The sequence below is a fragment of the Dama dama genome, chromosome 22, assembly GCF_033118175.1.
Source record: "Dama dama isolate Ldn47 chromosome 22, ASM3311817v1, whole genome shotgun sequence".
NCBI classification, from domain to species: domain Eukaryota; kingdom Metazoa; phylum Chordata; class Mammalia; order Artiodactyla; family Cervidae; genus Dama; species Dama dama.
Window position 1 is genome coordinate 10,563,308 of NC_083702.1, and position 24,899 is coordinate 10,588,206.

The 24,899-nt window shown below is 51.2% G+C and overlaps 1 protein-coding gene across 1 annotated transcript in view; it reads right to left on the reverse strand.

Annotated features, from left to right (window-relative positions):
* Positions 1-14,635: 14,635 nt before the first annotated feature.
* TRIOBP (TRIO and F-actin binding protein) overlaps positions 14,636-24,899 on the reverse strand; it is a 58,599-nt gene continuing 48,335 nt past the window's right edge. The window contains exons 18-24 of the mRNA XM_061124587.1: positions 22,013-22,160; positions 20,215-20,317; positions 19,260-19,419; positions 19,067-19,180; positions 17,990-18,076; positions 17,018-17,181; positions 14,636-15,344 (exon numbers count right to left, since the gene is read on the reverse strand). Coding sequence (XP_060980570.1) covers positions 17,020-17,181; positions 17,990-18,076; positions 19,067-19,180; positions 19,260-19,419; positions 20,215-20,317; positions 22,013-22,160 — 774 coding nt within the window. The 3' untranslated portion in view covers positions 14,636-15,344; positions 17,018-17,019. The remainder of the gene's footprint in view (positions 15,345-17,017; positions 17,182-17,989; positions 18,077-19,066; positions 19,181-19,259; positions 19,420-20,214; positions 20,318-22,012; positions 22,161-24,899) is intronic.

Consider the following 24,899-nt stretch of genomic DNA (forward strand, 5'->3'; position numbering starts at 1 on the left):
TCCAGCTGCTCTCTGGCAAGAGCCATGCCCAACTGGAGTCCTCACATAGCTGGCATCACTCCCTGCAAGTGTTCAAAACATGCTTTGGTGCTGACTGGGTTGGAGAGCAAAATGCTGCTCCCAGGAAGGGGTGGGCAAAAACTCCAGGTCTCTGTGGCATCTCTGCAAAGGTTCAGGGCCTTTCCTTATGGGCGCTGAAGGTGTTTAAACACAACTGGGGAGACAACTTGGGTGGGAGAAGCACCCGAATCTGCTGTGTGACCTAAAATAGTTTGCTAACCCTCTCTGGGCTTGTGTGCTCTCTCCTATAAAACCAGGGTTGGGAAGATCTCACTGACCCACTAGAAGTCCACAAAGTCTAGCCTGGTGATGAGGTCCAAGCACCATAGATTCATGTTGTCTGGGTTCAGATCCCAGCTTTACCACTTACAGGTATGAGTTCTGGGCAAGCTGACACTTCTGTGTCTCGATTTCCTCCCCCTTGTAAACTGGAGACAATAGTGGCACCTCCCTGATAGAGTTTTCACGAAGACTGAATGTGTATATATGTGTATAGATAAATATGTGTATTTGGGCTTCCCGGGTAGCTCAGTGGTAAAGAATTCATCTGCCAATGCAGAAGACTCCAGTTCCATCCCTTGGTCAGGAAGATACCCTGGAGAAAGAAATGGCAACCCACTCCAGTATTCTTGCCTGGAAAATCCCATGGACAGAGAAGCCTGGCGGACTATAGTCCATGGTGTTGCAAACAGTCAGACAAGACACAACTGAATATGCACGCGTATGTGCATATATAATATGTTTATAGTAAATTACATGTCATTTAACCTAACATCTATAATATTATTATATTATAATATGATATGATTATATCTACATCACTTAGAAGAATGCCTGACACATACTCAGCACACTTTAAGCATTAGCTGTTATCATCATTGTTGGTATTTCATCACCTGGACGGAAATGATGTGTTTACCCACAATAAGGCGGGAAAGACTCACAGATGTGTTAAGTGTCTTTACTTTTGGCTGAGATGTGCGTCAGTTCAGTGTGGAAACAGTGGATTTGCTCCTGCTGATCCAAAGCTCTGACTGGCAGTTCCATATGGCTTTTTTTTAAAATGTAGAGATCTTTTATTTCTGAATGTAGGTTGTTTGAGAGACCAGAATTTTTAAAACATGAAAGAGGGCCACTTAGAGGAATCCAACCTAATGAAATGACCCTTAAAGTCACACAAATATTTCTGCATGAGGATGTTCACTGCCTCATGATTTTTAACCCTAAAAAAATGGAAAGCATTCCTATGTGAAACAGAATAATAGTGGAGTAAATCTTGGTCTTATCTCATGCTAGTAAGAATGATGGTGTAGCGCTCCAGTTTGTTGTCATGAAAAGATGCTGAGGAGTCAAGAGGTTAAAAGATTTCAACAGAGCATTTTTAGCATTTTGTGGTTTTCGAGTAGCCTATGTGTAGTGTGATTCCATGAAAAGCATATACATTTTACGTTAAAAGAAGTATATAAATGCACTTGGTCATATGTATACATAGGGTTACAAAACAGTCTGACAGGATATTCAACAACTTCATAAAGTTTTGCTTCTAAGTGGTTAAGTTTACTGCTGATTCTTCTTTTAGCTCATCTGCTTTTGCTCACTTTCAAAAATTAACATACTTCACTTGTATAGTAAATGTTTTAAACAAAGGGGACAAAATAAAAGTGACCAAAAAGCTGGTTCCTGCTTTACCCGAAGAACTCCAGGTCCCTTGGTGGCTGAGCCCCAGTCCCATCACAATTCCCCTAGACCTTTGCCGGAACAGGTGATCTCATTCCTCTCCTCTCAGGGGTGGTTTTCTGAGAATCTCCTCAGGGCACTGTGCTGAGCGTCTTGTGTTCATGATACCATTGTATCTTCAAGATCTTCCTTTGAGGCAGGAATGATATTTCCCATTTTATAGATGAGGAAGCTGAGCTTCGGAGAAGTTAAGGAATGTGCCCATGGTCACACAGCTGAAAGGCCCTGGAGCCAAAACCAAACATGCTGGACTCTAAAGTGCTCGCCTGTAACCATCGAGTGGTCCTCTCTCCCTCCTCTGAACTCTGGCTGGAAGACACTGCCAGCCCTTCTCTGCGCAGGCAGTACAGGCTGGGGTACACCTAGAGTCCTTTTTTTTTTTTTTTTAACTACAGTGTGCGTGCTCCCAGCCTGGCAAAGAATTCCCAACATATTGTCTGAATTTTAGGCAGTTGAGATGGTAAATACTGATGATGGTGGAGTCAATATCCATGTCCCCCTTGGAGCATAGTGATATAGTCTCCGATGTTTGGCTTAGGCATGTGACCACCCAAAGTGGAGGCTGCCTTTTCCACCCTCTTTTACAATTAAAAATGGCCATGTGACCAATTTCTGGCCAAAGGAATATAAATAGAGTGTTGTGCTAGGGCTTCCTTAAGAGAAAGCTGGCATAGGCCCTTTGCCCCTTCTTCACTTCACTTCTCCTAACTCCTGCCTGGGATGCAGATGTGTTGACTGGAACTAGTGCAGCCATATTGGACCATGAGGTGCATTTGTGAATGGACCTGCTGTTTAACATGGGGTGTAGGTCCTAGATATAAGTGTATAAGGAAGCTGGATCCCAGACACTGTGACTCAGCTCAGCTTGGGATCCCTTCCTTCAGACTTTTCTCGATAAGGCAAATAAATATCTTTCTTGTTTAAGCTTGTATAGTATATGTTTGTATAAGCTTGTATATAGTATATGTGAGTTTGGCCACTCACAACTGAATATATCCTAAGTAATTCACTCACTGACGACTCTCTTTACCAGAATTTGGACTGGGTTTTGGGAACAAAGACAAATCAGACATGAGCTTTATCTTCTCTACACTCACAGTTTGCGGGTGGTTGGGGGGTGGAGACAAAGATGAAATAGATAATCCCAGGACAATTCTAGTCTCAGTTTCATACAATAGGCAGCCATTTGTTCATATAGTCAACTCTTGCCAAGAGATGGGCCTTCTGCTGAACACCAGGCACTGTACTGGGTACAAGAACATAGATGCAGCCAGCCCTCAAGGGGGTCCAGGCTGAGAACACATACCCTGGAGCCTTCTTTGCATTCAGAGTAGTAGCCTCTGACTCAGTGCCTCTGGAATGTGGTTCCTGGCCCCCTATCAGTCTGCGTCTGCTATTGGTGAGTCCGAGAAGGTGGCTGGGGCCTGGGGAACTGGCTTGGTTCAGGCTGGGGCAGCCTTTCAGACCACCTGCCTCACTGCCCTGTGTGCATATTTTGCTTGGGAAGAGAGGGCAGAGGTGAAGTGGGCACCTTTAGAGGATGCTTGTGTGCAGACACGTGTGTGTTTGAGGGTGTGTGCATACACACATATGAACATGTTTGTAGGCGTACATGAGATGTGCGGTGTGTGCTTACAGGCTATTGTGTATGTATATATAAAATACGTATTAATATAAACCCTCTAAGCATGCATTTAGTGAAATATTAACAGTCTATGAAATATGAACACATAATGTAATGATATTAATGTATCATTGAGTGTGTTAGGATACATATTCACATGCATATCGATGAATATCTGTTGAAGAGTGTTCTCGGTACCCTACAGGAACTGCCTCATTTAATCCTTACCACATTCCTACAAGGTCAGCACTGTTATTATTCCCAGGTGAGAGGTGAGGAAACAGGCCCAGGGAGGTTAAGTGATTTGCCTGCGGTCACACAGATGTTCAGCAGTCTGTCCCAGCCTGCACCCCAAGCTGCCCGCCTGCAAGGCCCTGGAGCATGTGCAGACTCCTGTGCAGGCTGGATGTTTGAGCGGGGGAGCGTGTTTTAGAGTGCAGAGGATGGGGTGGCCGTGGGCACAGCTGTTCTCGACAGTATGCATCTATTTCAGCTCTGTTTACATGGTGTGGCTCCAGGTGTCCCTGCCCACTCCCTCAGCCTGGAGTGCCCTTCTCTGCCTTGGTCTCCTGATGACACCCAAGTCCCCAGAGACTCAGTGTGGGCGTCACCTCTCCCTACAGGCGGCCCTGACTCCTCTGGCTGAGGCAGTTGCAACATCTACCCTCCCTGGTGTTGTCTTCATTGGGGGTGAGGGTGTATCCTTCACATCTGTGTCACCCAGGTGCCTGGGACGGGCCTGGCCAGGACATTAACAGCCATGACAACAGCTGCCCCTTGGTGGGCACGGGCCCTGTGGCCAAGCGTGCTCGGGGGCGGTGCCCCCATGACCTCACTGAATCCTGTTTATCAATCCATGCCAGGTGAGAAGGAAGTTAAGTACTTGGCTGGACCAGAAATTGAACCCCAGACTTGGCTTTAGCTCTGTGGTTCCCGTGGTGTGCCCCTTTGGGGCTCTTTTATTATTTTTTTTAATATATACCAGGTCTTAGTTGTGACACATGGGATCTTTAGTTGTGGCATGTGGGATCTAGTTCCCTAATCAGGGATCGAACCCAGGCCCCCTGCTTTGGGAGTGCAGAGTCTTAGTCACTGGACCACCACGGAAGTCCCCTATTTTATTACTTAAGCTTTTATTTATTTGGGAATAGCTATCACGTGCACCTGGGAAAACTCAGGAAAACCTACGACTTCAAAATAAGAGTCCCTTCCCCCATCACCCACCTTTCCTGACCCCTCCCAAGGGCCAGCGCCATATTCCCCCTGGGTTTTCCCTCCATGTACACGCGCATGAGTGTGTCTCCTTCCAGAGAGGTTCTAAGCATCTCTAAGTACATATGCCAACCATACCTGTTATATTTTCTTTTACATAAACAGTGACACACCCCACACCTGGATTTGCCTGTTGACTTCTTTACTTCACATCTTGGAGATCTCTCCACATCAGCATATAAGAACTTCCTCACCGCTTTTAAAAAATTAATTAATTAATTTGGGGACTTGCCTGATGGTCCAGGGGTTAAGACTTCGTGCTCTAAATGCCAGAGGCCCAAGTTCAATCCCTGGTGGGGGAACTAAGATCCCACATGCTGCACAGTGCCACGAAATAAATAAAATTCTTTTTAAATTAATTAACTAATTTGGCTGCACTGGATCTTCGTTGCTGTGCGGGCTTTCTCTAGTTGCAGCAAGTGGGGGCTACTCTCTAGTTGTGGGGCTTAGGCTTCTCACTGAGGTGGCGGCTCTTTTTGCAGAGCACAGGTTCTAGGGCACCTGGGCTTCAGTAGTTTTGGCTCGAGGGTTCCAGAGCACGGGCTCAGTAGTTGTGGCTCGTGGGCTTAGGTGACCCACAGCATGTGGAATCTTCCCAGACCAGGGATTGAACCCGTTTCCCCTGAATTTGCAGGCTGAGTCTTTACCACTGGACCACCAAGGAAGTCCCCTCACTGCTTTTTATAACTGCTTGACACATGTGGTGGGGAATTTATTAACCACTTCCTATTCCCAGTGTGGCAATGAACGTCCTTGTACAGGCACAGACTTTGACTTAATAAATGGATCAGTGAAGGGGTGACAGGATGCCTGAGGTTGGGGCCTGGGTTATGGGGGGACCCTGAGTGTGGAGTCGAAGGTAGCTCCAAGCCTGTCTTCCTAAGGAAATGGGAGAACATGAGAATCTCCTGGAGTCCTGAGAGTCCCGGCCGGCTGGGTCCCAGGTGAAGGTCACCCAGCAGAATCCCCTTGGCTCCTCCTCAACAATGCAGCAACGTCTCACTGCCAGTGATGTGTGTCCACCATGAGTCACCTTTCATGCCCGCTTGGCCAACTGCCTCCATCTCTTGAAGCTGGAGATGCCTCGCTGAGGTGGGAGGACCCATGGGTGGCCACGCCACATGAGCATCTCTGGGATGCAGGCTCCATGCCTTGCCCTGATGGCGGAGATGGAGACACAGAGATGGCCACTGACCTCGGTGAACCATGATCTCAAGGAAATGCAAGAGCACTTGGAGAGAGTGGCCAGCTGGGTCCAGCGTGCCCAGAGCCGGGAAGGGTCTGGTGTGGGGGTTCAGAGTGGGGTTGGAGGTCCAGGCAGGGAGCCACACTGCAAGATCTCAGGAGTTTTGAGAAGAAAGTATGTTTGGCAGCCCCCCGACCCAGATCTCTTCCCTGGTGGCTCAGACGGCAAAGAATCTCCCTGCAAGGCAGGAGACTCAGGTTCGATCCCTGGGTTGAGAAGATCCCCTGGAGAAGGGAATGGCTACCCACTCCAGTATTCTTGCCTGGAGAATCCCATGGACAGAGGAGCCTGGTGGGCTACAGTCCATGGGGTCGCAAAGAGTCGGACATGACTGAGCAGCTAACACTTTCACTTTCACTGACATGGGGTGAGGCTGGAGCTGCGGGATGGTGAAGGGGCAACAATGCAGGCCCCTTCCTGCCCTTTCCAAGGGCCCTAGCCTTCCTAGCCCTCTTGGGAGGAAGCTCTCTTGATCTGCTTAACTGGGGAAACTGAGGCAGGAGTGTGGAGGTGGCTCATCAAGTCAGCCCAACAGAGGTGAGCCCCTATCTCCCTGCAAACCTATGTCCCAAGCAAGAGACCCAAGGCATGTAGTCTGTGGGTGGTTTCCGGTAAGAAGACCTGGGTCAGCCTGGGAAGCCCCCTGTGGTATGAGACCCACTGACCTGAACTCAAGCTCTCTGATTCTTGCGCTGCTGGGTCCCTGCCCCTCACCTATAAAATGGAGGTGACAACAATAGCAACAACAACAACAACAAAAATTTTTTAAAAGAAAGAAACAAAAAAACCCCAAAACAAACAAAAAAATAAAATGGAGGTGACTATGCACCTCCCTCACTGGCTGTTCTGGGGATTAAAGGAGACGATGAATGCAAATGCTTATTCTAGAACCTGGCACACGGTTAGTGCTCCACAAAAGGTAGAAAGCTTTCTCTTTGGCAGGTAGCCTGAGTAAGAAGATTTGGACTCTAGAACCAGACATGCTGTGATGTGATACACTAAGTTATTAACCTTGGTGAGTCCTGACCCCTCTCTGAGCCTCAGTTTCCTGCTCTGAAAATGGGGACCACACATCAAAGAGGTGTTGTCTGAAAGTCCACTCACAGCAGAAGCTCCCTCAATGTGAGCTCCTCCTTCCCTGGGCCTCAGAGCCCAGGGGGCCCTCATAAAATCCAGAAGGGGACGCTGGGATGACAGGATGACTCACGGTTACAGCCCGGGCCCTTTCATGTACAGGAAACTGCCATTAGCTCCCAGCGCCTCCGGCTGGTTGCTGAGCTTCCCAGCTGGTTTATGGGGAGACCTCACCCTTTGCCGTTCGGCGTGGGAGTGAGGCTGAGGCTGTGTCTGCGCCCTCTCTGGAGGGTGCCTGACTGGGTAGTCATTCCTTTCCAGTCAGTCAGTCAGGGAGTCAATCAACAAACAAGAATCCAGCTGAGACTCCGGGTGTTCTGTGCTGGGCACTGGGGAAACAGAAGTGAGTGAGAGTTAGTCCCTGGCTTCAGGGGGCCCCCAGACTGAGTGAGCCGTGCAGAGAGAACATGTCAGGTGGAAGGGCTGTGGAAGCCAGATCAGGCATCTAGCCCCACCTGGGGGAATCTGGGCGGGCTTCTTGGAGGTGGCAAGTGATGACTAATCTGCGTGCTGACTCTGCCGGGGGCCTACCAAGGGAGGGGCGGGGAGTGGCAGGTGCAAATGGAGGAGAGGGGTGAGGACAGACAAGTGCCTGGGTGGGCACACTTGGGAGCTGCAGGTACCTTTGTGGAGTGGAATCCCAGGGCCCAGGGTCCTGAAGGGGCAAGGAGAGGAGGCTGGGGTTGGGGCTCATGTGCCAAGACTCGATCCTCAGGACGGCAGGGGCTCAGGGCAGGGTTTCGCAAAGGGAGAATTGTGTTTTTGAAAACCCACGCTGGAGGTGTGTGGATTGGATGGGAAGGGAAAAACCAGAGGCTGCGGACCGGGAAGAAGGTGACTCAGGTCCCAGTCGTTGGAATGGGGGAGGACACAGAACGAATCATGGGCTTGCAGACAAAGATAAGCAGCAGTATTCAAGGGCGGTGAAGAGGTCGTCAGCTACCCCAGGGCTTAGCAAGGAAGAAGGAGCAGGCCAGGAGCAGCCCACGGCCAGGCGGGCTCCTCCCAGACTGCCAGCTGCCCCTACTTGTTGGGGTCAAGAGGGCACAGGGATGAAATGGTGAGAACTCGCTAACAGGACTCTTTTCTAGAGGATTTACCTCAGAGCCCCTGATGGGCATGGCTGATGTGGCAACAGATCTGCTCCCCCCCACCCCAGGAGAAGTCTCAAGATGCCCTGAAAAGTGATAAGTGGGAACCTGCCAGATAGGATAAAGAGGCCTGGATTCTCACAGGCCATGGAATTGGGGTTTGGACCAAGTTCAACCAGATCTCCTGGAAATGGCAGGGGGCAGGGGCAGTCGGCTGACCTCTGACTAAAAATAAAAAAATAATAGCTCCTGTTTTTGAAATACTGTATTGTGGGCCCCATGCCATGCATTTTACTTCCATCATTTCATTTAATCCTTATAACCACCCCATAACAATAACAATCACAGCAATAATAACATTTTTATTGGATTTTACTAGATCCCAGGCACTTTTCTCACCATGCTACATCTTTTGGCTCATTTTTGAGCTTCACAACATTCCTGAGGGGGATGTACTACTATTCCCAGTTTACATATGAGGAAACTGAGGCACAGAAAATTTATATAACTTGCCCAAGTTTGCCTAGGAGCTAGGATACGGTTGAAGGACTCTCTGGGTCCCTTACTCCCCTGCCCCTGCCACCGACCTGAGCTCTTACTCCTTCCTCATCCTGCCTCCCACAGGCATCATAGGAGGGGGAAGGGAGAGGCTACGTCACTAGTGCCTTCTGAGGTGACATTGCCCCGCTCTTCCCAGAGGAGCTGTGGGTCCCTGGAGCTGAGGGGCAGAATAAAGTCTGACAAGGTGTAAAGAGTGAAGGTGGTAAGGAAGTGACAAAACTTTGTCCTCTCCCCTTATCCCCCATTCCCCATACAGCTCCCCTCCCTCCGTGGCCTGAGGAAATCCAACGGGCCCTTGGTGGGCCTTTTCTCCCAGCCCATCAGCCAGTCCCTTCTCAAAGCATTCGCTCCCTGGGGCTGTTGGGAACCTACCTACTGTTCTTCCTTGGGGTCCTGTCCTCCTCTCCCACCCCTACTACATGCTACCCCTAAGGCCAACTCAGAGCCTTCACCAACCCTGTGTGCTGAAGGGGTTGCGCACACTCCCATGTTTGCCCAGACCCTCATCCTGAACGAGGGCAGTGCCCACTTAAAACTCTCCAGTGGCTCCCCACTGGGTTAAGAATGCAGCTAGAGCTTGGACCCATGGTACCCACCCTCCTTGCAGTTTGAATTCCAGGTCTGGCTTGTTCCTCCAACCTCATTTTGGATCCCTCTATATATGCCAATCTCAATCCAAATACAGCTGCTCTGTCCCTGAAGGGACTTTTCTTTCTGTCTAGTATCTTCTTCTGTTTTTTTTTTTTTTGACCATGCCATGCAGCATATGGGATCTTAGTTCCCCAACCAGGGATTGAACCTGTGTTCCCTGCACTGGAAGGTAGACTCTCAACTACTGGACCACCACGGAAGTCCCATCAAGTGCCTTTAAAATTTTTATTTATTTATTTTTACTGAAGTATAGTTGATTTACAACGTTGTGCCAATCTCTGTTGTATAGCAAAGTGACCTCTCTCTCTCTCTCTCTCTCTCTCTCTATATATATATATATATATATATACATATATATATATATATATATCTTCTTCTCCCATCTAGTACCTTTGATGAACACCTTTAAACATGGTGTTCATTCGACCTGGAATACTTTCTCCTAGCTAGTTCTGGCTTAGCTCCAGGGCCGCCGCCTCCAGGAAGCCTCCCTTGACCTCCCAGGCTGGATTTGCTGCATCCTCTGTGCTGACTGCACGTTCTTGTAATCAACTGAAGAGGAGCGGGTTGGAGGGAAGACAGGACTTTGATAGCAGCCCTGAGATTGAGGCTGCCCAGGTCTGGAGTTTCTGAGAAAGGTCTGGACTGGAGACAGACAAAAGCCAAGGACTAGAGATCAAAGAGAGCAAGCTTGTCACAGGAGAACGTGTAGAAGATAGGAGAGCTGAGGTCAGACTCTGGTGAACCCCAGCATTAGAGGGCTGATAGCAGAAGAGAATTCCACAAGGAGACTGAGAAAGAGGAGCTGGAGAGTTAGGTAGAGAAGCAGGAACTCAGTGGAAAAAGCTGGCTCCCGATGAACCAACCCCCAGCATTCATGCCCTGGTGTTGTCCCTCCACCTTGAGTCTGGACTGGCCCTGTGACTTGTTTTTGACAAATGTGATGGAAGCAGTGTCACAGCACTTCCAAGCCTAAGTTCTAAGAGGTGTGTAGATGCTTTCAGCATCATTTGAAACTCTCTAGGGAAGTAAACCACCATGTAAGAAGTCAGACTACAGACTGCCCGGAGACTGCCGTGTCTTGAGGAAGCCCAAGCTAGCCATATGAAGTGACCACATGGAGAAAGAAAAGGAGATGTCCAATGGCCTCTGCTATTACCACCATCCCAGCTGAAGCCCAGATATGAGTGAAGAAACCATCTACAATGGCCAACCCAGGTGACCCTTCAGGTAACTCCAGCCCTGCCACCACTGACAGCAACTGCAAAACAGACAGCAAGAGAACTGCCCAGCTGAGCCCAGTCTATCCACAGGACCAAGTGTGGTAATAATAAAACTTTCTAAACCATTAAGTTTATAGTAGTTGATTACATAGCAATAGATTATTGAAACAGTTGGTAATTCAATACCTGAATAACTCTCCGTGGCAGGCATTATCATCTCCACTTAAGCAATAGATTATTGAAACAGTTGGTAATTCAATACCTGAATAACTCTCCGTGGCAGGCATTATCATCTCCACTTAAGGGAAATAGGGACTTCCCTGATGGTCCAGTGGTTAGGACTCCTCGCTTCCACTGCTGGGGGCTCAGGTTTGATCCCTGTTCAAGGAACTAAGATCCCACAAGCTGAGAGACTCTGCCTAAGTAAATAAATAAAAACACTGGGCTTGCATGCCTAGGGCAGGGGTTCTCAAGTTTTTTGGCAACAGGGATCAGTTTTGTAGGAAGACAATTTTCCCAAGGACGTGGGAGTTGATTCAAGTGCATTCCACTGACTGAATTTGCTGAGCAGGAGGAGGAGCTCAGGTGGTAATGCAAGCGATGGTGAGTGGCTGTAAACACAGATGGAAGCTTTGCTGGCTTTCCTGCCGCTCACCTCCTGGTGTGCAGCCACGTTCCTAAAAGGTCCATGGCCTAGGAGGTGGGGACCCCTGTTCTAAGGGGAAAAAGAGAGAGATGGGGAAATAAACCCAGAGAGGGACGTGACTTCGTGAGGTTCATGTAGCCTGCTGGAGGTAGCAATTGGGGTTTGAACCCAGACAGGTGTGTCTGATACCCTGCCCTGTGCTCTTTCCACAGCACATGCTTGGCTGCCTGAGGAGACCAGACCTAGCAGCCAAACCATGTGGCTTTGGCCAAATTCCTGGTGTGACAGGTTATTGCGGTTTTCCTAGGAGCTTCACCTGGGTACCTGCTAGAAACTTGGATTTTTTTTAAAAAATTAGACACAATTCATGTAGTCAAATGCACAAACCATTGTGTGCAACATGGTAGGTTTGTACATGTGACCTCCCTGGTCAAGATACCGAACATTTTTGGCACCCCAGAAATTTGTCTTGTGCCTACCACTAGTCCATGTGTTCTACCATACCTGGAACCCAGAGGTACCCACTGTTCTGACAACTATCTCCATAGTGACAGTTTTGCCTGTTCCTGAACTTCTATAAATGGACTTATACAACAAGGACCTTCTTTGAAAAAAAGTATTTGACCGCGTTGTCTTAGTGCAGCATGCAGGATCTTCTATCTTCATTGCAGTATGTGGGATTTTTTTTTTTTTTTTTAATTTGTGGTACGTGGGATCTAGTTCCCTCATCAGGGGTCAAACCTGGGCTCCCTGCTTGGGAGCTTGAAGTCTTAGCCCGTGGACCACCAGGGAAGCTCCAACGTGGGCCTTTTTGTGGCTGGCTTCTTTCACTTAACATTATGTCTGGAAGACTCATTGTGCAGTTGCATGTAGCAGTAATTCTTTCCTATTTCCCTATTGTATACGAATATATGAATTTGCCACCATTTATTCATTCTACTGTTGACAGACATGAAAATCTGTTTTCAGATTTGGGCTACTATGAGTAAGGTTGACATGAATATTATTGTACTAGTTATTTCATAGACCTCAGCACTCATTTCTCCTGGGTGTACACGCAGGAGTGGAAATGCGAGGTCACAAGTAGGTGTGTTTTTAACTTTATAAGAAACTGCCAACAGTTCCTCCTAGTGCTGGTACCTAGAATACTCCCACCAGCCCTGCGTGAGAATTCCGGTTTTTCGGATCCTCAGTTGGTATCGTTAGTTCTTTTGATTTGAGATATTCTAGTGGGGTGGGGTGGGGAGGGATATCTCATTGTTTTTCAACGGCTGAGGTGGGGCACCTGTTCATAGGTTGGCCTGATTTTTTAGTTTGCCTAGGAAGCCCTGCCTGCGGAGAGGGTGTTGCCACAGCCCAGGTGCCACATGGGCTGCCTAAGATGGGCTGAGAGAGTCACGGAGGCAGGGGATGGACTAGAATTATGTCCAGGAGGGGCTGGTCTGGGGCAACAGGGCCTGGTGAGGATCGGCAGGGCCCTGGACTCAACTGTCTGGTTGCTGGGGCTGCCCACGGCATGCTCCTTACCCCATGAGACTGGAAGTCCTGGATCAGGGCAGCACGAAGCCTGGGTGATTTGATGGCTCAGAGATCCTGGTTCTTCTTTCTGCTCCACCATCTTTAGCATATTAATAAGGCAAAATGGTGGCAACATGGGGACTTCACCCAGCACTGTCCAAAGGTCAGGAGAGAGAGGCCTCCCTTCCTTGTGCCCCTTTCTAAGAGTAAGGAAGACCTCTGATGATGACCCGCTCCAGCCCTCCACCCCAATCAAGACTTTCCTGGGCCATCTCATTGGCTCAAGCTATATCCCATGCCCATTCTTCAACCCATCACTACAAGGGAATGCGGCACATTTCCCCCACACCCCACAAGCTTGCTCCCCTGAACACACTAAGGGGGTTCACAGGGCATTTGCTCATGCTTTTCCCTTGGAATTGGAAAGCTTTCCTGATTTTTCCATCTTGTTGTTTTTCAGTCGCTCAGTCGAGTCTGACTCTTGTGACTCCATGGACCCCTTTTTCCATCTAGAAAAACTATATTCCAAAGCCACCCCCCAAAACCCTCTTCCACCTGTGGGCTGGGGGGGGTCTCCCCTGGGTTCCCACAGCCTTCTGGGACGCACCCTCTGTGACCTGTTTTTGCGGCCTCAGTCGGGGGCAGGGCCAGTTCTTGTTCAACTCTACACACCCCGTGCTCAGCACAGAGATGCCCCAAGGGTTGATGGGAACGGCTGCAGGGGGTGAGGCCGGCTTGTCTTCATCACCTTCGGCACAGCCCTGCACATCAGACAGCCCAGGCTGGACCGGCGGCATCTCAGAAAGGAGGCCTCTTCCCAGCCCCAGGTGGGGCCATCCATGATCAGCGCAACAGCCAACAGAGATGAGGGCCCCAGCGTGGTGGCCTGGGGTGACTGTTTCTACTTCCCCACCCCTAACCCTGCCAGGCTGGACAAAACCTCTGGGCACAGCGTCAACACGGGACTGGGGTTGAAAGATACCCATTTGATGGAGAAGCAAATTAAGGCTCTTAGAGAGGGGCGTGGCTTGACCAAGGTCAGTCACGGGCAAAGCCTCAGGTCTGGTCCTTCCTCCAAGGCTGGCTCAGCGCCCACTCATGGCTTCTCAGAGTGAGATGCCCCTGATCCCTTGGGGTCAGCGGTGGGGGGAGCTGTTAAAGTGCAGATTCTGACTCAGGTCAGGGTGGGTCCTGGACTTGGGGTTTCTCACAAGCTCTCGGGTATCACAGCTCTTCCTGCTGGCCTGCAAACCCCACATAGAGTTGCAAAGCCTGGTGGAGAAACCAGATTCTCAACCCCACCCTCAAAGCCCACATGCCGCTCCTTTAGGAAGGGTGGCGTGCTGGAGGGTGTGGGTGGTGAAGCCACTTTAAGAAACCCCGACCATAGAGACAATCTTCTGTATGATGCAAGGAACCCAAAGCTGGTGCTCTGGGACAACCTAGAGGGGTGGGATGGGGAGGAAGGTGGGAGGGGGGTTCAAGAGGGAGGGGACCTACGGGATGCCTCTCTCTATATATATATATGCCTACATGGGCTTCCCAGGTAGTGCTAGGAGTAAAGAACCCGCCTGGCAATGCAGGAGATGTAAGAGACAAGGGTTCAATACCTGGATCAAGAAGATCCCCTGGAGGAGGGCATGGCAACCCACTCCAGTATTCTTGCCTAGAGAATCCCATGGATGGAGGAGTCTGGTGGACTATATACAGGATAGATATACCTATATATCCCCATGTACCTATGGCTGATTCATGATGATATATGGCAGAAACCATCACAATATTGTATAGTAATAATCCTCTAATTTAAAAAAAAAAAGAACCCCCAACCTCCGCCACCCACCCTGTGTAGGCCATCCAGGACAGCAGAGCTGCGAGAACATTTTATTAAGTTAAGAAGGCTCATGGAGCAGGAGAGAAATACCTGCACGGTGCGGCTCCCACAGATCCATGCCCAGCACCCCCTCAGTGGATGGGGCGGGGCTGTGGGGACAGCTACCGGCTCCCTCTGTCCATCTGTCCCTCTGTCCAGAGTCCCAGGGAGTGAGTCCCCCCAGGGCAGGGAGTAGTTAGTGGGAGGTAGGGTAGGAAGAGGGTGGCCGGCTCCCTGCCTCTCCCACCGAGTCCACCCTGCCACAGCTACTGCTGGGCCTCCACTAGACCCCGGACGGGGAGACGGTTCCAGAAGCCCAAGCAGTGGCTGAAGACAGAGTGGGGGCTGGTACTGGAGGCACGTGCCACTAGGAATTGCTTTTTAAAAAGTATAAAGTGTTTTTGGGGAAAAAAAAGGAAAAAAAAATCTATATAAAAATCTCTTCACATATAAAATCCTGAAGAAGGTGCAAGGTAAGACCCAGTGCTAGGGGCGCGCTCAGATACGCAGAGAGTGTACATGTGTATGTGTGTGTGTTGCTGTGTATGTGTGTGTGTGTGTGCATGTGTGTGGTGGGTGTAAATGCACGTGGGTGTGAGCCCACAGAGGGTGGGGAGAAAGCTTGGCTTCTGACGTCCGTCCAGCAGGGAAGGAAGGCAATTGGTCTCCTTGGACTGGGGGGTCTGCAGTGGGCTGGACCACGAGGACCTAGAAGACAAGAGTGGGGGAGTCTGCGAATTAGGAAAAAAACATGCACCCCAATGTTCTCAGCAGCACTATTTACAATAGCCAAGACATGGAGGCAACCCAAGTGTCCTTCAACAGGTGAATGGATAAAGTATACACATATTAATACAATGGAATATTACTCAGCCATAAAAAATAATGAAATAATGCCATTTGCAGCAACATGGATGTGCCCAGAGATTAACATACTAAGTGGAATAAAGTCAGATAGAGAAAGACAAATATCACATGATATCACTTGTATGTGGAATCTAAAAGAGATACAAATGAATTTATTTACAAAACAGGAACAGACTCACAGACAGAGAAAACAAACTTATGGTTACCGAAGTGGAAAGTGGGGGTGGACGAAGAATAAATTAGGAGTTTGGGATTAGCAGATATAAACTATTATATATAAAATAGATAAATAATAAAGTCCTACTGTATAGCACAGGAAACTATATTCAATATCTTATAATAAAATATAATGAAAAAAATTCTGAAAAAGAACATATCTGTATTTCTATTGGGTTGGCCAAAAAGTTCATTCCATAACACCTTATAGAAAAATGCTAACTTTTCGGCCAACCTAGTATATATAACTGCATCAACTCTGCTATACACCAGAAACTAAAACAACATGGTAAATTGTAACACTGTAAACACTGTAAATAAACTGCATTTCAATTTAATAAATAGAGCAAGGGAATCTGGCTAAGGCCAGGGAAGTGTGACCAGCAGGTCCTTCTAAAGCCTCTCAACCCCAAAGGCTGGGCCAGACCTGCTCCTCCAGGCTTCTCCCCATGCCTGGCCCGCAGGGTGGCCTCTCCCGAGTGCCTTAGGAAGTCCCCAAGGACGAGTTAGAAAGAGGAAGCTCCAGGTAGATAGGGCAGGAGGAAAGGCATCATAAAAATAGCTCAGAGGGATTTCCCAGGTGGTCCAGTGGCTAAGAGTCTGTGCTCCCAATGGAGGGAGCCTGGGTTCAATCCCTGGTCAGGGAACTAGATCCGACATGCTATAACTAAGACCCAATGCAACCAAAAGAAAAGTCTCAGACCCTGCTAAGTCAGGGATGACTGTGAGACTAAGTAACCATAAGTTTGTTTTCTGGGACAGAACACGGCCTCCAGTGATGTCTGGGGTGTGAAGCTCAGAGGAAGGAACCTGTGGGTGATTAGCACACACACGAGCAAGCTGTGCTGCTGGGTCTGATGAGGAGGTAGGCACACCCACACCAGATCTGCCACCCAAGCCCAGGCTGATCAGCAAGGGCACTGCCGGCCCTGAGGAGGGGCGTGGACGGTGCAGGGCTGCAGCTGCAGCTCCGTGTTAAGAAGCTCCCACTGTCACAATGCGGGGACAGGGCCGATAATCACAGACTTTACTGGCTGGCCCACCTCTGAAGAAAACGTGCTCCAGCTCACAGAGCAGCCTCTGGGTGAGTCTGACGGATCCCCGGGACGGCCCCAAGTTGCCAATGTCACTGTCCCCCCACCCAGAAGGGGAACGGAGGCTGGGAGGAGGAAGTGCCCCGGGCCAGGGGGTGGCGCGGGTTTTCAGGTGCAGGTGAGCCTTGAGGTCACACCTCCAGGCCCGGCGCCCGTGACGGCCTCCCCCTGCCCGCCCTGTGGCACCCACCCCGTGGCGCCCACCTCTACTCGGCCAGGCTGTTGCGCACGGCCTCCTTCTCCTGCAGGGCAGCCATGGCGAGGCGCAGGTGCTCTTTCAGCTGCTCAATCTCCCGCTCTGACCGCGTCTTGATGTGGTTCAGCTCCACGTACACGTCCTGGTACTTTCCCGAGGTGAAGCGCTTGTCCTGGGGGCCGGGGAGGCACTGTGAGGGCAGGGAGTCCTCCCTCCTGGCCCCGCCCACCTGCCGGCACAAACAACCAGGCCTCTCCAAGCCCCCCTAGGTGGCCTCCCCAGAAGGCTCCCCCGCTCCATCCAGTGACACAAGTTTCGGCATCATTTTCATCCCATTCAAGATGAGAGCTGAGGTAAAGAGTGGTAAAACTTCTGTCCAAGGCCACACACTCAAGTGAGTGGCTGGGAGGGCAGGTCAGCCTGGCCCAGGGCTTGGGCCCCTTCCAGGAGTCTCCCAGAACCACCAACACACAAAGGGTTGTCAAAGACACATGGACACGGCACCAAGGGTGGGTCAGACCGGGCCCCAAATCTCAGCCCCCCAGCTCCCAGAAACAGGTTTCTGGGAACGCATACTCCACAAGAACAGGGATTTTGATCTTGTCCACAGCGAGTCACCCAGCACCCAGTATAGTGCTGAGCATGTAGTAGGTACTAACAAATATTTTCTGAGTAAATACTGGGCTGGCCAAAAAGTTCATTCAGGTGCCTTCCGTAAGATGTTATGGAAAAACCCAAAAGAACTTTTGGGCCAACCCAATAAAAACAAGGGTGGCCTGGAGCAAATCACTTACCCTTTCTTAGCCTCAGTTTCTTTGTCTGTAAATGGGAATCCTGACCCCTACATGGGGGAGGCACGGGGAGGGCCTGATGAGGCCAGGAGTGGCCGGCACAGAACAGGTACTCACAGGATGGGGGCATAGCTGGATCCAGGGGCTCCCTACCCCTCTGGCATCCCACCTCAGCTGGCCGGGACTCACCTTCTGCATCATCTGGAGCTCATCTCGGAGGCACTGCACCTCCTTCTTCAGATATTGCAACTCGTTCTCCTTCACTCGCAGCAGCACCTGAGGTCACAGGTTCCAGGCTGACCTGGGGCCAAAGTCCAGAGCTACCCTGGCCCACTACAACCCAAAGCCTGGCTTCTCTCTGCTCTGGGCCCCTAGAAGGCAGCTCCTACCTGCACCAGGTTCCCTGGGGGAAGACTCCTCCAGGAAGCCCTCTCTGATTTCTCCTTGCTCTCTCAGCCCATCTGTATCATGTGAGTGGATATCTTACGGTCACCCCCGCTATGGTCACAACACAGCACCAGGCCCTCAACTTGAGGGCGAAGATCATGAAAAGAAGCCACAGTGTGGCCCTACTGTGAGCCAGAGAGGGCTGCGCTTCCTCATTAACCCCTCCACAAACCCTGATGAGCAGGTACTATTTTGACCTGATTGAGAAGGAGACAGGTTGAGCCAGGGCGAGGGAGACTTAAAAGATTAAGACTCTGGAGCCAGGCTGCCTGGTTCAAATCCCAGCTCCCACACTGACAAGCCATGTGACCCTGGGCAAGGTACTTGAACTTCCTGTGTATCAGTTTTCCCAACTGTAAAATGGGGACAGCAACAGCATCTTTTTCATAAAACTGCCAGAAGCTTCAATGATTTAGCAGATATAAGGGCTTATAGAAATGCCAGGCGGAGAGTAAAGCTGTGTACAAATTTTTGTTAAATACAACCAAAGACGAGGGTGATCCTGGGATCACACATACATTTTCTCATTCTGGCTTCTCTCAATAAGGGAGGGGCTAGCTCCATTTTACAGATGAGCCACTAGGACTCAGAAAGGTGAGGTGACTTGCCACGGTCACACAGCAGGTAGGTGGTAGGACTCAGGTGGAGAGCTTTCACCCAGCTGGCCCAGTGATGCTAGGTGCATAGCAGACCTCCTTCTGAGCTGCCCTGTCCTCTCCCCACTGCAGGGCAGGCCCAGCCTGTCCGGGTACCCTCCCCAGGCCCACGCCCCACGCCCCAGCTAGGAGGCCTGGCACGGGGTGGGGGGTGCAGGCGCACCTCCAGCTCACAGGAGCTCCGCTCGCTGCTGCGACCACAGCCGTTGCCCGTCCCCTGAGAGGCGATGAAACTGCGCAGCCGGTCAATCTCCTCGGACAGGCGGGTGTGCAGCTCCTGGAAGGGGTGGGATGGTCAGTGCGGGGGTGCCGGGATGCCCACACCCGGCCCCCACTCCCGGGGGTCCAAGGCCTACCTGGTTGTGGCGCAGCAGCTCCTGGCCCTCCTGCTGGCAGCGCCTCAGCGTGTGCTCGCGCTCCTCGGCCTGCCGTGTCAGGGCCCCGATCTCCAGGCACTTCTGCGAGTACTGCTCTGATAGCACCTGCAGCTCCCGCTTCAGCGCCTCCACGTCTGACCTGCCAGGATAGAGTCAGGGAGGATGGCCCGGGGTTCTCTGGCCCTCGGGCCAAGCCGGGTCAGGTCATGCAGACTTGAAGCAGCTCAGGACTGCTGATTCTTGCCCTAGTTTTGCCTTCGGCCCACTGTGGGGCTGTGAACTGGTGTCAGCCTCTCTGGATTGCAGGCGCCTCCTCTGTGAGGGGGGTGGGTTGGAGGAGCCCATCTCTTAATGCCTCCGTAGCCCCAGCATTCCAGAGTGTGCTCTGACAGGGAGGGACACCTACAGGCTTCTACTGGAGCCCTGCTCTGTGCGTGCATTAGTCACTCAGTCGTGGGCAACTCTTGGCGACCCCACAGACTGTAGCCTGCCAGGCTCCTCTGTCCACAGGATTCTCCAGGCAAGAATACTGGAATGGGTTGCCATGCCCTCCCCCAAGGGATCTTCCTGACCCAAGAACTGAACATGGGTCTCCAGCATTGCAGGCAGATTCTTTACTATCTGAGCCACCAGGGAAGACCCTCAGCCCAGCTCCAGGGGACACTAAAGAGGGGAAGAGAGGGTGGAGACTGAGACTGTATAGACAAGATGGGGCCTGAGAACAGTTGTGTGCACTAGTGTGGGGGTCCTACCGCATCTGTTCCCTGTGACACATGACTGGAACAGGAATCTCAGCTGGGGCAAACTGACATGGTCCCCTGCCCAGGGGTCTCAGCATAGGTCCCTCACTCATAACCAGCAGGGTGGATAGCTGGGCCCCCTGGCTCAGAGGGAGGCCCTGCCCCCAGGCTGCAGGGCCCCATCGCCCTCTTACTGGTGCTGCTTCCGGAGGCCGTCTGGACCCTGCTGGAGAGTCCGTGTCTTGTTCAGCTCCCGGCTCAGCTCCTCCTGGTAGGCTTTCTTCATGGCTTCAATGGCTAGAAGCAGGGCAGAGAGGTAGAAGGGAGATTGGGGAGGGGTCACGAGCATCGAGTTCCACTTCCTCTGGGACTCCGCATGGAGACAGGAGCAGAGAGTGGTAAGTAAAAAGCACTGGGCTGGGCTGTGTCATGGACTGAGTGGCTTTGGGTAAGCTGCTCAACCTCTCTGAGCCTGTCTACCACGGGAGGATGATAGAACCTGTCTGAAGGACTCTGCTGGGAAGACACCTCAGTGTCTGACCGCCAGTACCTCTTGTTATTCATGATTTCTGGATAAGACTCCACACAGTCCTCCCTGCAGAGCCTGGGAGGTTCTTTAACAAGGTCCATCTGCCTGGCCCAGCCAAATAGTCAAGAACACTGGCTCTGTGGCCAGTACAAATCTGTGTGACTTTGTGCAAGGAACCTAACCCCTCTGTGCCTTGAATCCTTATCTAGAAAACAGGGATAACAAAAATGCCTTTTCTCTTGGGTTACTGGGAGATGTGCATAGAGCATGCAGAACAGAACAATGCCTGGTACAGAGGCAGTACTCAGATACTCGCCCCCACTGGTTTATTTTCAGTCTGCAAGCCCCCAAGGACTGAGTCTCTTTCCACACTCACACGGTGTTGTTGTGAAGATTAAACAAGTCCTCATTCATAGTCTTATCCATAATTCCAAAATCCAAAAGCTCTGAACACTGAAAGTGTTTCATAACTCTTTTGGTGCAATCCCCAACCTGAACAGACCCAAGGCTATTTCTGGTCATTATTATCCCACTTAAGAGCAACACAGAAATTTCACTGCAAAATCTTAGTGCTAGATTTCAGGGTGAAACCCAGACCCTGCTGGGGGAGGATATCCTGGGTTATCTTCCTAAAATGCAAAACACATTGACCCCAGGGTTTGGGGCGAGGGGCCTTCAGTTTGAGTGCTTGAACACTGGCAGATGGCAAATTCCAAATCACGTGACCTCTATTATTCTGCAAACCCCATGGAAGTGTCCAGGCTGTGCCAGACACACCCAGCAGGTCTGCAGGGGACAGAGAGGGAGAGCTGGCCAGAATCTTGGGTATACCTATTCCTGACTTGGAAGAGCAGAGGGAAGGGCTTTGTAGTCAGAGTGCTCTGTGCTCCAGCTCCATCTTCTGATACCTCCAAGCTATGTCATCTGGGATAAATTGCTACCTTCTGAGCCCCAGTTTCCTCATCTGTGAAATGGGTTCACTTCCTGGCGCATTGCAAGGACTAAGGTTGCTCATGTGTGTAACAGGGTTTGGTTAAATGCCCACACCTTCCCTTGCTCTCCCCTGGGTCCAGTCCACTGGCCCAGTGAGACAGCACTCATATGAGAGCAGAGTCTGTGGCTGACCAGTCTTTCTGCAGCACATGGCATGGATTTTTGGCTGTGGAATTGCAGCTCAGTGTGTGTGTGTATGTGGCTTGAGGTGGGCCTCCAAGCCACAGGCCCCTGAGAGAGACGACTCTAACCCTAACCCATGGTCTGTATATAGGGGGAAATCTATTATTGCCTCGGTTTCCCCTTTGCAAGTAGGGTTAGAGACCATATCTAGGAGCTCCTGACTCCCCACCCCAAGTCTGGCACCAGACCCTCATCTCTTATTTAAAGACCTCCAGTCAGGAGGAGCCAGAGCTTGGGAGGCTCATGGGGCCAGGCCCTGCTGTGCCGTTCCTGCCCGGGGTCCTCACCCGAGGCCGTGGCCGCCGTCTCCTCAGCCAGGAGCCACTCCTTCTCCTGTTGCAGCCGCTGTAGCTCCCGCTCGTGGTGCCGCTGTAGCTCCTGCATCACCTGCTGGTGCGAAGACTCCATCTCTGCCAGGCTGCGCTCGCATGCCTCCTGCAGGTGGGAGGCCAGGCCGTCACGGGCTGCCCCCATGGCCCGGGCGGTGCCCCTTTCCCAGCCTGAGGCAAGAAGCCTCGGGGGCAGGCCTACCCTGGTCCAGGCTTCACCGCCTCCCCCTCAAGACCCTGGCATCATCAGCCTGTATCTGCCCCTGCTCCCCGCCACCCACAACCCCCAGCCTGTTTGAAGACCTGCCCCAGCTTCAAACCCTTCTGGGCTTCCCATCCCACAGAGCAAGTCCCTGCTCCAATGTCTGCCAACCCTGATGGTCTCAACCTAAGCCCTCCCTAACCAAGGAACATCATAGTTATTTTAAAAAGAAACAAAACAAAACAGCTCATGGCATGTTCACACCTCTGAGCTTTAGCTCATGTTATTCCCACTGCCTAGAACATTCTTTTACAACTTTCTCTTCCTGGGTAATCCACTTGGCTTGTAGCCTGGCTTAAATATCCTCCGAGCTCTGACTCTGGTCAGCCTCTCCCTTGCTTTTAAAGGCTCTGCTTCTGCCAGATTATAAATTCCCCCTCCTCCCCAAACAAAGAAGATCTGATATAGCTCAGAGTGCCTGGGGTCTAGGCCAGGCCTGACTTGTGGCAGATGCTGAGTAAGCAAACTGAAATTGATGACTTAGCACAAAATGGGGCTGTGTAGACAAGACCGGCAAGTTTTTAAATGACTGACAATAGCGACTGCTGGGAGAGTCAGCTGCAACCAGGTGTGTGGAGGGCAGTTTGGTGGCGTCATCAAATTTTAATGACCCTTTACCCTGGCAGGTCCACTCCTAGGAATGACCCCACAGAAAGTCACGCATGTACAAAGACTCTTAGACAAGAGTATTGCCTGAGGGCAGGTTGGTAACAGATGAAAACTGGAAACAAGCTAAGTACCTAACAGGGAAGCCCTTAAATAAGTTATGGGATTGCACTTTACAAAGGATCCGGGCAGCTGTTAAAAGACAGAGCTGCCCACGCAGACTGCTGTGGAAGGGTGTCTCGAAAGTGAGGGCATGAAAGCTAGTTTCTGACGATACACATGGTGTGACCCCAGTCGTGGACCAAAAACACTTTAGAGCTGTAGGTCTGAGTACCTGTGCATAACGACATAGAAAAAGGTGTGGAAGGCTACCCTGGAAAGTAGAGTGGATGACCCTCGGAAGATGTCCACGCCCTACTCCAAGAACCAGCGAATGAGTTACCTTACACGGCCTGCGGGACTAGAGATTGCTAATCAGCTGACCTTAAAATAGGGAGATTATCCTAGATTATCCTCTGGGCTGAAAGTAATCACAGGGTCCTTGGATGTGGAAGAGGAGCAGCAGAGCAGAAAGAGGGAGAGGGGACTAAGGCAGGAGCCCAGTGGGAAGTAAGAAGGACCGGACTCTCCTGCATGAGTTCTGAAGATGATGGAAGGGGCCACGAGCCAAAGAATGCAGGCAACTGCTGGACGCTAGAAAAGGTGAGGAGATGGAGCCTCCCCAGATCCTATGGGAAGGAACGAGATCCTGTGGATGCCTGGATTTTATTAACAGCCTGGGGAGACCCACGTTAGACTTCTACTCTACAGAACTGAGAGTATGATAAGTGAGATGATCAATGTGTGTTACTTATGTTTCTGGCAATTCATTATAGCTGTAACAGGAGACTATACAGAGATGCTTAAAAGGTAACCCAGGTGACCCCTGGGGCTGGAAGCAGGCAGGGGAAGGAGAGTTCACACATTTGTTTCTAACCTTTTGATTTGTTTGAAATTATTTTTGAAAATGTAAACAAATTTCTTACATGATTAAAATATGTTTAAGATCATTCAAAAGGGAAGGGGAAGAGCCAAGGGAGAAAGGGAGGCGCAGATAAGAGACCCAATGCAGATAAGAGGCTGAGCCCTCCCCCAAGGCACAGGGCACCTCATGGCTGGGGAGGGAGGATGACCCCCGCCTCACCAGCAGCCACACCTGGGGGGCTGCACGGGCCAGTCTGGTGAAAGGACGAGGGCCAGGTCCCCTGGATCCAGGTGTCCTGAGCAGTGGGCAGGGGACACCTGTCTCACTGAGCTTCTGTGCCTGTCCTCTGTGTGTCCCCTCATGTGGGGCAACAGAACATGACCTTGGGAGTTCCACAGACTGGGTCCTAGTCCTGGCTGTACCACGGAGTGAACCCAAATGAGCCCGTTCCCCTCTCAGCCTCAATCTCCTCATCTGTAATACAGACCCCATAAGACCAACTTGCAAGGCTCCCTGAGCTAAGTCAGCGTGCACTGTAGAGATCACCCACCTGGAAAGACAGGAGCCTACAGGAGATGGGACTGCTGTTCTTATAGGGCCCCATCAGGCCGGCAGACCCGGCAGCCAATAGGGCATCCAGAAGCTGATGTCAGGACGTGGGCACTAGCCCACAAGGAGGGGCTCCTAGAAGGCCAGGCGCTGCTCCCTCTGACCTGCCTTCCTGAGGGCCCAGTGTGTCGGCTGCCACCACTGACGTGGATCCAAGTACGTAAAGAAGTGCCTGTGGCCCCTACTGCAGAGGCACTGCGGCCCCAGGCCCCCTGGCTGCTGTCCTGTGCTGGCAAACCCCACAAGCTGGAAGGGGGGCACCCCCTCAGCCTGAGATAGCAGGCTTGGGAATCCCTGCCCTGCCGTCACCTCACCGGGGTCCACTGACTCTCCAGCTGCCTCCCCCGGGGGCCTGAGGGGACACACATGGTTTAGCTCCTCTTCTCAGGTACCCTCCCCCACCC